This window comes from Tachysurus fulvidraco, chromosome 6 (assembly GCF_022655615.1).
Source record: "Tachysurus fulvidraco isolate hzauxx_2018 chromosome 6, HZAU_PFXX_2.0, whole genome shotgun sequence".
Taxonomy (NCBI): Eukaryota; Metazoa; Chordata; class Actinopteri; order Siluriformes; family Bagridae; genus Tachysurus; species Tachysurus fulvidraco.
The window spans coordinates 5,391,442-5,406,680 of record NC_062523.1 but is presented as its reverse complement, the minus strand read 5'-3'; the positions used below and the strand labels follow the sequence as shown (position 1 = coordinate 5,406,680).

At 38.6% G+C, this 15,239-nt stretch overlaps 1 protein-coding gene across 10 annotated transcripts in view; it reads left to right on the top strand.

The window, feature by feature from the left end:
• The window catches only part of ttn.1 (titin, tandem duplicate 1), a 133,265-nt gene extending 119,023 nt beyond the window's left edge, over positions 1-14,242 (top strand). For 9 of the 10 annotated variants that reach the window (XM_047814457.1, XM_047814456.1, XM_047814454.1 and 6 more), the window contains 17 exons: positions 209-802; positions 889-1,176; positions 1,261-1,560; positions 1,663-1,965; positions 2,060-2,362; positions 2,452-3,036; positions 3,127-3,429; positions 3,516-3,815; positions 3,897-4,466; positions 4,643-4,948; positions 5,036-5,629; positions 5,720-10,887; positions 10,990-11,146; positions 11,248-11,750; positions 11,886-12,039; positions 12,475-12,759; positions 12,875-14,242. In XM_047814457.1, the coding sequence (XP_047670413.1) occupies positions 209-802; positions 889-1,176; positions 1,261-1,560; positions 1,663-1,965; positions 2,060-2,362; positions 2,452-3,036; positions 3,127-3,429; positions 3,516-3,815; positions 3,897-4,466; positions 4,643-4,948; positions 5,036-5,629; positions 5,720-10,887; positions 10,990-11,146; positions 11,248-11,750; positions 11,886-12,039; positions 12,475-12,759; positions 12,875-13,170 (11,009 nt within the window). In that variant the 3' untranslated portion in view covers positions 13,171-14,242. The remainder of the gene's footprint in view (positions 1-208; positions 803-888; positions 1,177-1,260; positions 1,561-1,662; positions 1,966-2,059; positions 2,363-2,451; positions 3,037-3,126; positions 3,430-3,515; positions 3,816-3,896; positions 4,467-4,642; positions 4,949-5,035; positions 5,630-5,719; positions 10,888-10,989; positions 11,147-11,247; positions 11,751-11,885; positions 12,040-12,474; positions 12,760-12,874) is intronic. The other variant, XM_047814453.1, reaches the window with a different exon arrangement.
• Positions 14,243-15,239: the final 997 nt, after the last annotated feature.

Here is a 15,239-nt window from a genome sequence, read left to right as displayed (position 1 = left end):
CCCTTCTTTGTACAGAGCAAATGGACTATAACAAAGCCAACAATTTTACTTTAATTGATCACTTTTCTAGAGCGAGATTGTTAGATTGATAGACACAGATAGACTGACAGACTGACTGACTGACTGACTGACTGATTGATTGATTGATTGATTGATTGATTGATTGATTAGTTGATTGGTTGGTTTATTTTATGCTTTTCAATTTCAGATACTCCTGGTCCACCAGGCCCCATCAAAATAAAGGAGCTCACAACAGAGTCTGCTCACATTACATGGGATGCCCCTGAGGTTGACGGTGGAGCACCTGTTAACAATTATATCATTGAGAGAAGAGAGACATCAATGAGAGCCTACAAAACAGTTACTTCTAAATGCAGCAAAACATCATATAAAATTACAGGACTGTTAGAGGGAATACACTACTACTTCAGAGTACTGCCTGAAAACATCTATGGCATAGGTGAACCTGTTGAGACACAAGATGCTGTTTTAGTGTGTGAAGTGCCACTGCCTCCAGCTAAACTTGACATTGTAGATATCACAAAGTCATCTATTACTCTTGGGTGGGAGAAACCTAAACATGATGGAGGAAGCAGAATCATTGGCTACATTGTTGAAGCTTGCAAGGCTGGTACAGAGAAATGGATGAAGGTTGCTTCTTTAAAATTAACAGACTTTGAATACACCATTGAAAAACTGAATGAAAATGAGCAGTACCTATTCAGGGTGCGTGCACTTAACAGCAGAGGTAGTAGTGAACCCAAAGAAATTGTTACTCCTGTAACAGTACAAGAACAAAGAGGTATGTACCATTAATTATTTTAGAATTAAAATAAATAAAATAGATCAGTGCCAATTTTTTTTTTTACTCACACCTCTCTTTTTCAGTTATGCCAAAGGTTGATCTATCAAGTATTCCACAAAAGATGATCAGTGTTTTGGCAGGCAAACCCCTTGAACTTAATTTGCCAATCATTGGAAGGCCACCTCCAGTTTCCTCCTGGTACTTTAATGATGATAGGCTGAAGATACAGGAACGTGTGAAGATTCAGTCTACTGGGAAATTCTCTAGGTTAACTGTTCTGAACACCACAATTGATGATACTGGAAAATACACCCTTGAACTAAAGAATATTGTCGGAATTACTAAAGAGAAGTTTAAAGTAATCATTCTTGGTAAGTCAGCTGTCTGATGTAACCTGTCAATCTTCCAGTTCCTTAAATTATATTCCTTCTATCATTTCTTTTTTTTCTTTTCAGACAAACCTGATCAGCCTAATGGACCTATTCGTTTTGATGAGATTGATGCAACTTCTGTTACAATAAGCTGGGACCCACCAGAAAGAGATGGAGGTGCTCCTGTATCTAATTATATAGTTGAACAACGTGATGCTCATCGTCCAGGATGGATACCAGTTTCTGAATCAGTCAGCAGGCCAACCTTTAAATTTGACAGGCTAACAGAGGGAGATGAGTACGTCTTCCGTGTCTCAGCCGTCAATCGCTATGGTGCTGGAGACTTCTTGCAGTCTGAAATTGTGGAATGCAGGAGTCTTAAATGTAAGAAGCAAAAACATAGTTAATATTTTATTGATAATATATATATCTATTCCATAATATATAACATGCAACAAGCTAATACAAAAATTTCTCTGGCGATAGCCATTCCTGGACCACCTGGCCGCCCAATAGTTTTTGATGTGTCTCGGGATGGGATGACCATTGCTTGGGAACCACCAGATGAGGATGGTGGCTTGGAGATATCTGGCTACATCATTGAGCGTAAGGAGGTCAGAGCTGACAGATGGGTTCGGGCTAATAAAAACCCTGTGACAATGACAAGATACAGGTCCACTGGTCTTATCGATGGCCTGGAATATGAGCACAGAGTCACTGCCATCAATGCTAGAGGTGTTGGCAAACCCAGTCTTCTCTCGAAACCAGCTGTGGCAACTGATCCAGTTGGTAAGTCTATTTTTTCTTCAACACACATGTATCTTTGTGTGGTAAAATAAATTATTGTTAAGATAGATTTTATAACAATTACTAATCTTTACAGATCCACCTGGCTCACCTCAGAACCCGAGATTAATAGAGACTACTAAGACATCTGTGTCTTTGGCTTGGAATCCACCTGATGAAGAGGGTGGCTCTAAAATTACTGGTTACCTAATAGAGATGCAGAAGGTTGGTTCTGTAGCTTGGATGAAGTGCAATTCTACACCTACAATGATTTGTGAATACACCCTGACAAAAATGCCTCAAAACGAGGAGTTCAGATTCAGAGTCTTGGCTTGTAATGCTGGTGGACCAGGCGAACCTGCTGAAGTGCCAAGAACAGTCACTGTGACAGAGATGCTTGGTATGATATTGTTTAGTGTTTATAACTGTGAATATTATCTGCTGCCTGTTTAATCATGATTAACCAGTCAATTAAATTGTTTATTTCAGAACCTCCGAGTCATGATCTTGAAGCTAAGTACAAAGATATATTTGTTGTCCGACATGGAGCAGTCATCAAACTTTCGGTTCCTATAAAAGGCAAGCCAACACCTGTTTGCAAATGGACAAAGGATGGCTCAGATGTCTCTAACCGAGCAATGATTGTCTCTAATGAGGATGTTTCTGAGCTTGTTATCAAGGATGCTGTACGGTCTGACTCTGGTGTTTACATTCTTCATCTTGAAAACAAGTGTGGCAAAAAGATAGTGCAAATCAAGGTCAAGGTAATTGGTCGTCCAGCAGCTCCTGAGGGTCCTCTTGGATTTGGGGATATCCAAGCACATTCTGTAAGAGTGAGCTGGAAGCCACCAAAAGATGACGGTGGCACAGAAATCCTTGGATATATCGTTGAGCGGCGTGAGGTAACAAAGGCAGCCTGGTATACTGTGGATTCCAGAGTGGTTGACACATCTTTGGTAGTTAAAGGACTACAGGAAAATGTTGAATACCACTTTAAGGTGACAGCAGAGAATAAGTATGGCATCAGTGGCTCCCTTAAATCTGAACAACCGGTTGTACCAAAGACTCCAATATGTAAGTACTTTTTCAACTCACATTACAAAATGCACTTATCAGGCTTAATCGATTATAAAAATACAAATGCTTTTTATATGTGCAAAACAGGTGTGCCAGAGGCTTCAAGTACACCACCAGAGATCATGGATGTTACTAAGTCCTCTGCTGATCTCGCTTGGATTAAACCTAAAGACGATGGTGGATCACAAATCACTGGATACTTTATAGAGTATAAAGAGGTGTCATCTGACAAGTGGGTTCGCCACGAGACAAGGGTTATTTCCACCATGTACACTATTAGTGGACTCACCGCTGATGCAGAATATCAGTTCCGTGTGATTGCTGTAAATGAAATTGGAGAGAGTGAACCTGGACCTGCATCAGATTCAGTCATATGCAAAGACCCATTTGGTAAAGAACTGTCTTTAATTTACATATTAAATACATGTGAGTTTAACAGAGCTTAAAATTATTTTACTTCTCTCTTTCTGCTTTAGATAAACCAAGTCAACCAGGGGAGATAGACACTTCGTCTGTAACTAAAGATTACATAACTATTTGCTGGGAAGCTCCTCAATGTGATGGTGGAAAGCCAGTTCTTGGCTACTGGGTTGAGTGCAGAAAATCAGGGGAGAGCACTTGGAAGAAGTGTAACAGGGACTTATTAAAAGAAAAACAATTTACTCAGAGTGGTTTGCAAGAGGCCACTGAATATGAATTTAGAGTATTTGCTGAAAATGAAACTGGACTCAGCAGGCCTCGTAGGACTGCAGCAGGGATTAAAACCAAACTAGGCGGTAAGTATTTATACAGTTTATATTAACAATATATAATTTAGATGATTGTTTCCTTTCTAACATTCAACATATTTTGAACAGCTGGAACTAAACCAGCCCTCAGAAAAGAGATGGATGAAGTTACTGCCAAGCTTGGAGAGACTGCCACTCTAAAATGTCAAATCATTGGAAGGCCTGTCCCAGAAATTAAATGGTACAAAGGTGGAAAAGAAATCAAAGAGGGCCGTAAATATGCTGCAACCTCTGATGGCCGTTGCCATACTTTAACCATCTCAACAGACCAGCAAGAAGATGAAGGCTTGTATACATGCAAGGCTGTGAATGAAGCTGGAGAATGTGAGACCAGTGGAACCTTGGTTCTAGAAGCAGCACCTCAATTCCCTGTCCCATTAAAAGAGAAAATCTTTGCAGGATGTGGTACAACTGTACGTATTCATGCTGTGTATATAGGTCGTCCTGTTCCAAAAATTATGTGGCTTCATGGAGCCAAACCTGTGGAGCAATCGGAAAATGTCATCATTGAGAACACAGAGCATTACACTCATTTGATTTTAAAGAATGTCCAACGCAGGGTGAATGGGGGAAAGTATAGAATCAGGATCAACAACCACTTTGGCTCTGCAGATACTGTAACACAACTTGAAATCCTAGGTGAGGACTTTATATTGTAACTATATATATATAGTTATATATATATATATATATATATATATATATATATATATATATATATATATATATATATATATATATATATATATTCGTGTATTCATGTATTATGTAATTTAATTATTTTCAAAATTGTAAGTAACATATCTTTCTTTCAGACAAACCTTACATGCCAGAAGGACCTATTGTTCTTGAAGCTTTATTGAAGAATTCTGTGATAATAAGTTGGAAGGCATCAAAAGATGATGGTGGATCAATGATAACAAACTACATTGTGGAGAAGCGTGAAGACAGAGAGGGTGCTGAGTGGCAACTTGTCTCATCATCTATTTCAGGCACTTCATGCCGCATTTCCCATCTTGTGGAAAATGAAGGCTACTTCTTCCGCATTTCAGCACAAAACCGTTATGGCATCAGTGAACCATTGGAGACACCATCTGCTATTCTCATCAAGAGTCAATTAGGTAAGTTAAAAAATACTAAGGTAAATAAAAATTCAAAATGGAGAAACATGTTGGGTAATTTTCTTGTTGATCTCAAATGTTTTACAGATAAGCCAGGTGCACCATTAAAACCAGTTATATCTGGAGTGACCAAGACCTCTTGTGTTGTTTCTTGGAAACCACCTCTTAGTGATGGTGGCTCTAAGATCAAAAGTTATAGTCTTGAAAAGAAGAACAAAAAGGAAGGTGAATGGGTTGCCGTAACCACTGATGAGATTCACCAGACAGTTTATTCTGTAAAAGGGCTTAAAGAAGGTCTGGAGTATATTTTCCGTGTGAAATGTGAAAATCTTGGTGGAGAGAGTGAATACAGTGAAGAGTCAGACCTTGTCATTCCAAGAACCGATATTGACATATGTGCTCCTGCCTTTAAAGAAGACCTTAGAAATATGAGTGTGAAATACAATAGCAATGCAATATTTGTTTGCAAGATATCAGGACAACCCAAACCTGTGATCAAATGGTTCAAGCGTGGCAAAGAAATTCTGGCAGATGGAATAAAAATCAAGATCCAGGAATTTAAGGGAGGTTATCATCAACTTGTCATTGCTAATGCTGATGAGGATGATTCAACAGTTTATCAGATCAGAGCAACAAACCAGGGAGGCTCAATTTCTGCAACTGTTTCTCTTGATGTTGAAAGTAAGTTTAAAGAAATAGTTAATTATGCTTTCAGTTTAGTTGAGTGCTAATATCCTTTAGTAAAACACAATGTTTTTCTTTTTCTTCTAGTACCAGCAACGATTCATTTACCTAAGAACCTACAAGACAAGGAGGCCATCTGTGCTCTACGTGGTGAAATGGTGAACATCAAGATTCCATTCAGTGGAAAACCAGATCCAGTTATCACATGGCAGAAGGGACAAGATCTTCTTGATAACAATGGGCACTATCAAGTCATCGTCACAAGATCATTCACAGCTCTTGTGTTCCCAAATGGAGTGGATCTGAAGGATGCTGGTTTCTATATTGTCTGTGCAAAGAACAGATTTGGGATTGACCAACAAACAGTCGAACTTGATGTTGCAGATGTCCCTGATCCACCTCGTAGCATCAAAGCCAGCGATGTGTCTAGGGATTCTGTTACACTTAATTGGGTGGCACCTGCCAGTGATGGAGGAAGTAGAGTTAGAAACTATATTATTGAGAAGTGTGCCACTACAGCAGAGAGATGGATCCGTGTTGCCCAGTCACGTGACACTCATTACACTGTAACCAACCTGTTTGGAAAAACAAGCTACCAATTCCGTATAATAGCAGAGAACAAATTTGGCCAGAGTGCGCCATCTGAACCAAGTGGACCAGTTGTTACAAAGGAAGATAAATCAAGAGTTCTTAACTATGATGAGGAGGTTGATGACAGCAGACCTGTCTTTAAGGGTAAAGCTCCTCATTCAGAGGTTAAGAATCTACACAACAAATATATGATTGCTGAAGAGCTTGGCCGTGGACAGTTTGGCATTGTTCATCGTTGTGTTGAGATTAGTTCTGAGAAGACATTCTTTGCCAAATTTGTTAAAGTCAAAGGTGCAGATCAAGCAATAATAAAGAAAGAAATTGCCACACTAAATGTGGCACGTCATAAGAACTTCCTGCAGCTGCATGAATCATTTGACAGTCCTGAAGAACTAGTTATGATACATGAGTTTATATCTGGTGTTGACATATTCGAGCGTATTGGCACAGCAAACTTTGAGCTCAATGAACATGTAATTGTTAGTTACATCAGACAAGTATGTGAAGCACTTGAGTTTCTACACAGCAAGAGTTATGGCCATTTTGATATAAGGCCTGAGAATATTGTATACACTACAAGAAGGGGAACTGCTATCAAGATCATTGAATTGGGACAAGTTAGACACCTCACACCTGGAGAACAAATTAAGATTCAGTACACAACAGCTGAATATTCGGCACCTGAAATTCATCAAAATGAGCTTGTCAGCTCTGTCACAGATATGTGGTCTGTTGGTGTCCTTGTATATGTTCTCCTGAGTGGCCTCAATCCTTTTATTGCTGAAACAAATCAACAAATGATTGACAACATCTCCAATGCTGAGTACAGTTTTGATGATGAATCCTTTAAACAGGCAAGTGTTGAGGCATTAGACTTTATAGATCGCCTTCTTACCAAAGACCGTAAACATCGTATGACAGCTGCTGAAGCTTTGAATCATCCTTGGCTGACAATGAACTCAGAGGAACTAAGCATTAGGTCAATCAAGGTCACAAGACACAAGAGATACTACCAAGCTATGGTGAGAAAAGAATGGAATACTGTTGTCTCATCTGCTCGTATTGCTAGTGGTGGTGCTATCAGAAGTCAGAGGGGTGTAACGGTAGCCAAAGCAAAGATTGCAGCATTTGAACATGGTCCAGGTGCTGGGCAAATTAAACACAGTGTTGCTGATGAAGGAGATGATGTAAAATTTATTTGCAACATTGACAACTATGATAACAGTACTGAAGTTACATGGTACTGTGGAGTTCGGCAACTAGAGGAAAGTGCCAAATGTGAAATTACCTATGAAGAGGGTCTTGCTACAATCACTATCAAGAGCATCAATAGATCTGATGATGGAACATACCGATGCAAAGTGGTCAATGAATATGGTGAAGACAGTGCATATGCAGAGCTCTTTGTTAAAGGTGTCAGAGACTATCGTAGCTTCTACACAGCACGTGTGGTGCGGAAAGTCAAACGCAGAATTGACACAGCCCGTCTTCTCCAAAGACCTCCAGAGTTCACCCTTCCACTGTGTAATCGCACTGCTTACTTTGGTGAAACTGTTCGATTTGGTGTTACCATTACAGTACACCCTGAGCCACGTGTTTTGTGGCTGAAATCCGGGCAGAAGATTTCCCCAGGAGATGATGACAAGAAATATACTTTTATAAGTGACAAAGGTCTGTATCAGTTAGTTATTCACAACCTTGACTCTGATGATGATACAGAATACACTGTAGTGGCACGCAACAGGTATGGTGATGACAGCTGTAAGGCTCGTCTCACAGTGATTCCTCGCCCTGCACCTGCTGACAGTACAATAAGACCCATGTTCAAGCGCCTACTGGCAAACATGGAATGCAAAGAGGGCCAGAGTGTACGCTTTGAGATCAGAGTATCAGGATCACCATCACTAAAATGGGAGAAGGATGGTACACCTTTGGCATTTGGTCCCCAGATTGAAGTTGTTCATGAGGGTTTGGACTACTTTGTCTTACACATTAGAGACACTCTTCCAGAAGATTCTGGTATATACAGAGTAACTGCCACTAATTCTGCTGGTTCTGCTAGTTGCCAAGCCACACTTAGGGTTGAACGTGTGATGCATGTCAAGAAGGACTTTGAGTATGTTGGGGATAAGAAAAAGAAGCAAGCTCTAGACCAACAACAGATTGACAAGAAAGTCAGATTAACACAGATACTGGCTGGTACAGATGAAATAGCACTTATTCCTGTAGCAAAACAGGCATTAAAAGAGGCTGCAGCTATGTTCAAACCAGCTGTAACCACTAAAAAGGTAAAGACTGAAGCTGAGGAGGCAAAGGAAAAAGAAGAAAGAAGGAAAAGGGCAGAGGAAAAGAGATTGAGAATGCCATATGATGTCCCTGCACCTCGTATTTATGGTCCTACTACTCTTCAGGAAGACATGGAGATCAAGCACTTTAAACCATTATCTGACATGAAGTGGTACAAGAAATTACGAGATCAATATGAGTTCCCTGAACCAATGGAAAAAATTCCTGAGAAAAGACTTAAGCGTATTCGGCTGTCAAGGTGGGAACAATTTTATGAAGTGCCATTTCCAAGGGTTAAAGATCAATACAAGCCAAAATTCCGCACACCAACTGTTTCACAAGATGACTTGGAAACTGTTAGACCAGCAAGATGGCGAACACCTTCTCCAGACATGCTAGCTTGCTGCAGAATAAGAAGGTATTCACTTGGAGATCTTTCTGATGAGGAATTGCTTCTTCCTGTTAAAGAATACCTGTCAATGAAGAGTACAGAGGAAGAAAGACTTAAACTTGAGGAGGAACTTAGATTAGGCTACTCTGCTTCTCCACCAAGTCTAAGTCCTGTACGCTTTGAACTCTCTGCTTTGCGTCCTACATCACCGAAGAGGACTGTATATGATGTTGAAGCTGAAGAAGAAGGGGAAGTTCCTTCATATGACACTTATCGCATTCCTTCCAAGTATGAAGCTGGCCCAAGCTACATTGATCTACGTCAGAGACATGATAAAGCAACATATAGACCTCCTAAACAGAAGCAAAGAATGTATGAAGAAAAGGAGGACCAAGAACTTCTTAGACCAGTCACTACCACATCAAGGATAACTTCTTACAGGAGTCAGCTGAAACATATGGAGTTTGAGGAAAAAACAAAAATCACAAGAGCAGAGAAAACAAAAATTTCAGTACCTACAGTAATTAAGGGAGACACATTTGACATATCTGATGTAAAGATTAGATCATTTTCACCTAGTTATAGTAAGGTGACACAACCCATGGCTGAGAAGTCTCCTACAGTGGCTGAGGACAAAAAAGCAAGCATATTACTTCCAAGCCCAGAGGGGAAACATTCACACTCTACAAGCCTAGTGTCAACTGAGAAAGCAGTGTCTACCCAAGACCTGTCCATAAAGGTTGACTACATGCAACGTTATGAAGCAATGAAAAAATCTTTGAAAACTGAGACAAAGTTTGAAACAGTTTCTCAGCAGCCATTTAGTCTTGACCATACACCAAGGGTGACTGTAAGAATGCGCTCCCATCGTGTAGCAGTTGGTCAAAATACAAAATTCACATTGAACGTTCAATCTAAACCAGAAGCACAAATCCAGTGGTATCACAATGGCCAGCCTATTCAAGAAGGCAATAAGTATCAGATGTATAACTTGAGTGGGGTTCTTTCTCTCCAGATCATTGACTGCCAAGAACAAGACAGTGGGACTTACCGTGTCACCTGCACAAATGCAAAGGGAGAAGCCTCAGACTATGCCACATTAGATGTTTCTGGAAATGAATTTTTTGCATATTCATCTCAGCGCAAAGAGGAAGAGCCTCCAACTCCTTTTATACCTGAAATGACAAGAACAGATGTTTATCATGTGTCATCATCAAAGGCAACATCTACCACCAAAGCACACATTTCAGAAGAATTAACTGAAATTAAAACATCAGAAATCAAAACAGAGGCAACAGAAATTGTTATTCAAGAAGAGTATGTATCATCTGAGGTAAAGCTTAAAACAACGGAAATGGTAACAGTAGAGGAAGCTCCAGTTGAGACAAGGAAACCAACCCGTTCCGTTACAATTCTAACTAAGCCACAGTCACTCACTGTTTCTGAGGGAGACTCAGCCAAATTTACATGCGATGTGGATGGTGAACCAGTACCCTCTATAACTTGGTTAAGGAAGGGACAAGCTATTGTATCATCCCACCGTCATCATGTAACAACAACAGAATACAAGTCCACATTTGAGATATCACAAGTTGAAATTTCAGATGAAGGAAACTACACATTGGTTGTGGAGAACTCTGAGGGTAAACAAGAAGCAGAATTTACACTGACTGTTCGCAAACCAACACCTGTGAAGAAAGTTCTTGCTTCTCCTCCAAGAGTGAAGTCTCCAGAGTCTCCTCGTCTGAAGTCACCTGCAGGTATCAGATCCCCACCAAGAATCAAGTCACCTGAACCAATTAGGTCACCACAAAGAGTCAAGTCACCACTCACACCAAAGTCACCAGTTCCAAAAGAGAAAACAACCAAGCCTAGCTTTTCAGCAGGACTGAATGATATTATTGCTTTGTCAGATACAATTATCAAGCTGACAGTAAAAGTTGTGGCTGTGCCTAAACCAGTGATTTCCTGGGTAAAAGATGGGAAGGTAATTATATCGCATGCCAACATTTCAATGAATGTTTCATTAATTACAATCCAACCAGGAAAATAATACACAAAGTAATTATGGTAAATGTTCTCATTCCAGAGTGTCACACAGGGTGGAAAATATGAAATATTTGAGGAAAACAGTTCTGCACATCTTGAAATCTATGATGCCGATACTTCTGATAGTGGTGTTTATGAATGCACTGCAAAAAACTGTGATGGATCAGTTACAACAAGATGCACTGTAACTGTTAAAGGTACAGTTATCTCTTTGAACATAATATTGGACACCTAATAATGAGTAGTTTGGTGTTAGAGGCATTTAATTTTATAATAAACAATTGTTTTGTTCTTTCAGAATCAGGAGAATTAACAGCATTCGGTGTACAAACAAAGGCAGAACTAAAAGAAGCTCTTGTAAGACAGGAGATAATTCATGAAGAAGTCCAGAACATTTCAGAAATTAAAGCTTCACAAACACAAATAAAAATGACTGAAGGCCAGTCTGTCACACTGAAAGCAAATATTCCTGGGGCTTCTGATGTAAAATGGATTATGAATGGAATAGAACTAATCAATTCAGAGCAATATAGATATGGTATTTCTGGAAATTACCACACTTTGACCATTAAGAGAGTAAGTTCCCATGATAGAGGAATTGTCACATGTGAGGCAAAAACTGAACAAGGATTGGTCAAGTGCCAGTTTGACACAACAGTGAGTGAAAAATTATGCGGTGCACCAAGCTTCCTAGTGCAACCACATTCCCAGAACATAAATGAAGGACAGGATGCCATATTCTCTTGTGAAGTAATGGGTGATCCTACCCCTGAAATTGAATGGCTAAAGGACAACAAAGTGGTGAGTAGCCTGACTCAATATACAACTAAATCAAATTTAACTTGATATATTTCGAATGTAATATTTTGCACTTGTGTTTAATGAAACTAGATTGAAATCAAAATTAAATTCTTTTGAATTCCTCAAATTTCATAGTTATCCATTGCATCAAATATGAAACTGAGTCGCTCTAAGAATGTGTATAAACTGGAGATTCAGAATACCAATGTTGAGGACAGTGGCAAATACACAGTGACGGCCAAGAATCAATTTGGACAGTGTTCTGCAACAGCATCTCTCAATGTTCTTGGTAATTATTTTTTTCTTCTTGTGACACTTACTCACAGCACCATGCATTGCACTTCTTGTGAAATTTCTGAAAGAACGTGATACGAGTTAAGTCAGGACAAATGCTATTCAAGAAGTTTAAGAAGTTTTGACACTTTTGTAACTGCAATACTTAACTGCATCTATGTTTATATTTAATTTAGCAAATTAAGCCAATATCAGGAATATAGTACAGTATTTACTTTTGCATGCATAATACTGTATGTGTGTATATATATATATATATATATATATATATATATATATATATATATATATATATATATATATATATATATAAGAGAGAGAGAGAGAGAGAGAGAGAGAGAGAGAGAATTAGAAGCATAGGAGGCTTTCACCCACCTAAAATCCACAAGTTGGGTGAATGACCTAGTCATTATTTGCTATACTCTCACAGCTCTGGTTGAAGAACCTGTCAAAATGATTGCAATGATGGAAAGCTCAGATGCTACAGGCATACAAAGTAGCAGTTCTGCCTTGCACGTGGCTTCAACAATACAGGAAGCAACAAGCAGCAGCTCCAGCATGGCTCAGATTAAATTTCAAAGCATGTCAAAAACTAGCATGACTTCAATGACATCTGAATCAGTGGTAGCCATGGGTTCATGCAGCATGATGGAAATGTCTACTCATGCACATGTTGCGGGGTCTTCCCTCAGATCCATTTCGTACAAGTACAAAGGTGAGAAAAAAGTGTTTTGTTTTAATATGTTTATACCACATACAGTGTTGTGGCAGTACTAGAAACATCACAATAACAAACTTAATTTAATTTGTTGTTTTAATTTATTTAACAGGTGTACCACCTAAAATTGAAGCTGCCCCTGGGGATATTAGCATAGAGTCCGGAAAGGTTCTAACTGTGGCCTGTGCTTTCTCTGGAGACCCAATACCAGATGTTCAGTGGTCCCGTTCAGGGAGGATACTGTCCAGTGAAGAGAGTGAAAGGCTCCAGATTGAGAACACTGAGGACACTACTACACTCACTATTTGTGGCATAAAAGAAAATGATGCTGGAGCATACACCCTCAAACTTTCAAATGAGCTTGGCTATGATACTGCTACCGTCAACATCAAAATTCGCTCTATGTGAAAAAATATGTATTAATCCAGTCCATACCCTTTTTCCTTTCTTCAATATATTTTATTTATTGAATGAGTAAGAAAAACAATGTTCTAGATAAAGACCTGGATCTCTGTTCTGTAAATATGAACTATTTTTATACCAAACGTGACATTCATTTATGCCAAACTAGACAAAAGTCTAAAATTGTTATAAAATGTGCCATATTGGGTAATTACGACTTTTTGAACCATTTTTCTGTGACATGTACATAATGTATATAGCCGAATTTAACGGTTATGGAGAATGTATGAATTGTTATTTATGACAATAACTTAAACAAATTGAATGAAATGTTTAACAGGAGAAAGTTTCTCATGGAACGAATACCCTGTGAAACCTGAAACAAAATTATGTGCCTCAACAATACGTTGAAGTATTAAGATTGCCTCAACAGGTAGAGAGGCTCCCTGTTGAAGTTCTACTAAATAAAGGGACAAATGCACTGTACATCTGTGCATATAGTATTGCAGTATTCAAATGAATTTACAACTTGACCATAAGACCTTGAATGCTGTTTGTGTCTCACCCTCACATAAGCAGCATGACTAGGTCTTGTGTTCTGTCTGACTATATCATATCACCATTTTAATGACATGCTGAAAGTGCGAGCGGCCTGCACAATGAGCTGATGATGATATGCGCTTACGTTCTGTCAAAGGACTGTTTGAATTTGATCTAATGAAAGCAACATCACCTGGCCATTAATTTATTTATCAACTCAGATACTCCTTTGCAGAATGTATGCCACCTCTTGGAGGAATGCTAGGTTATATTGTGTGTTTTTGTGTTAGTGTGTGTTAGTGTTAGGATCTCATTTTGCCAGGGTAATCATCAAGCAGTATACCACAGTAAAGACATCTGCTGTGCATAGAGAACTACATTCAAAAATAAATGAATGCAATACCCTGCACTACAATTCAATAGCAATGCATATATGTAGATTTACCTATATATTCTGCCTCCTTGAGTTTTATGAATTTTTGATTTAATAAAGCATGATTTCAGCACCATAAATCTTAAGCATTATATTTCATTATTGTTTTAATTGTTTATTTACTAAAAAAAAACCTATTATAACTTAATAATCATCTGTCATGGAAAATATTTTGTCTTATGGCAACCCCAGACTACTAGTCACTGAACACTGAACCTTAAACAAACACAAGAAGAACACAGTCCACTCCTGTAAGCCGAGAACAAGTATCTGTTCAAGTTAAGTGGGCACAAAATCACCAAACAAGGGTACTTACAATACTTATTAATTGTGTCTAAAAATTATTATTTATTATTTATATTTATTTATTATTAATAGATTCAGATTATTTGCACTGTGAAGATAGATAGATAGATAGAAATCTAAAACTGTATATACCTCTTTCTTGTGTCAATTGGTTAGCCTTACAAGATTGTATTTGTATTTTATCTATTTGACAATATGTAACAAATATATTATGTAACAAATAAGACTAATCAAAGTCCATAAAAAGTCTAATTTTAATTACCCTTTTGTGTAACTTCTCTAGCATTGACAAAAAATACTCACCTACTTTCTCTGGAACATGTACCCAATGTTTCTCTGGAACATGTACACAATGTTTCTCTGAAACATGTACCCAATCAAACTGTAGATGTACAACAAAAGAAAGAGACAATGTGTGCACATGACATAACTATGAGGCCATGGGCAAAAGTGGGAACGAATTTGTTTTCATTCAGCAACAGGGCATATCTAAACACAGTTGACTATTTCCCCAAATTGATCCATACCTGGCTATTCTAGAGCACAGGAACACTCCATCTCATGGATTTGGTGCCAGTCCTGCACAGGGTTTCCCGCCGAAAATTTGTTAGTTAAGGCGGTTCAGGGTGGGGCTTCTTTGTGAGATAGACCAAAGACTCTGTACTACATTTAACAATTATTAAAAAAAGGCATGTGCAACCTGACTAGCAGGTGAAGAACTCACAACAAAATCACCAGCTAACTTACTTTAAATTTGCAAGAACTATAGATACAATAACAAGAACTATAAATACAA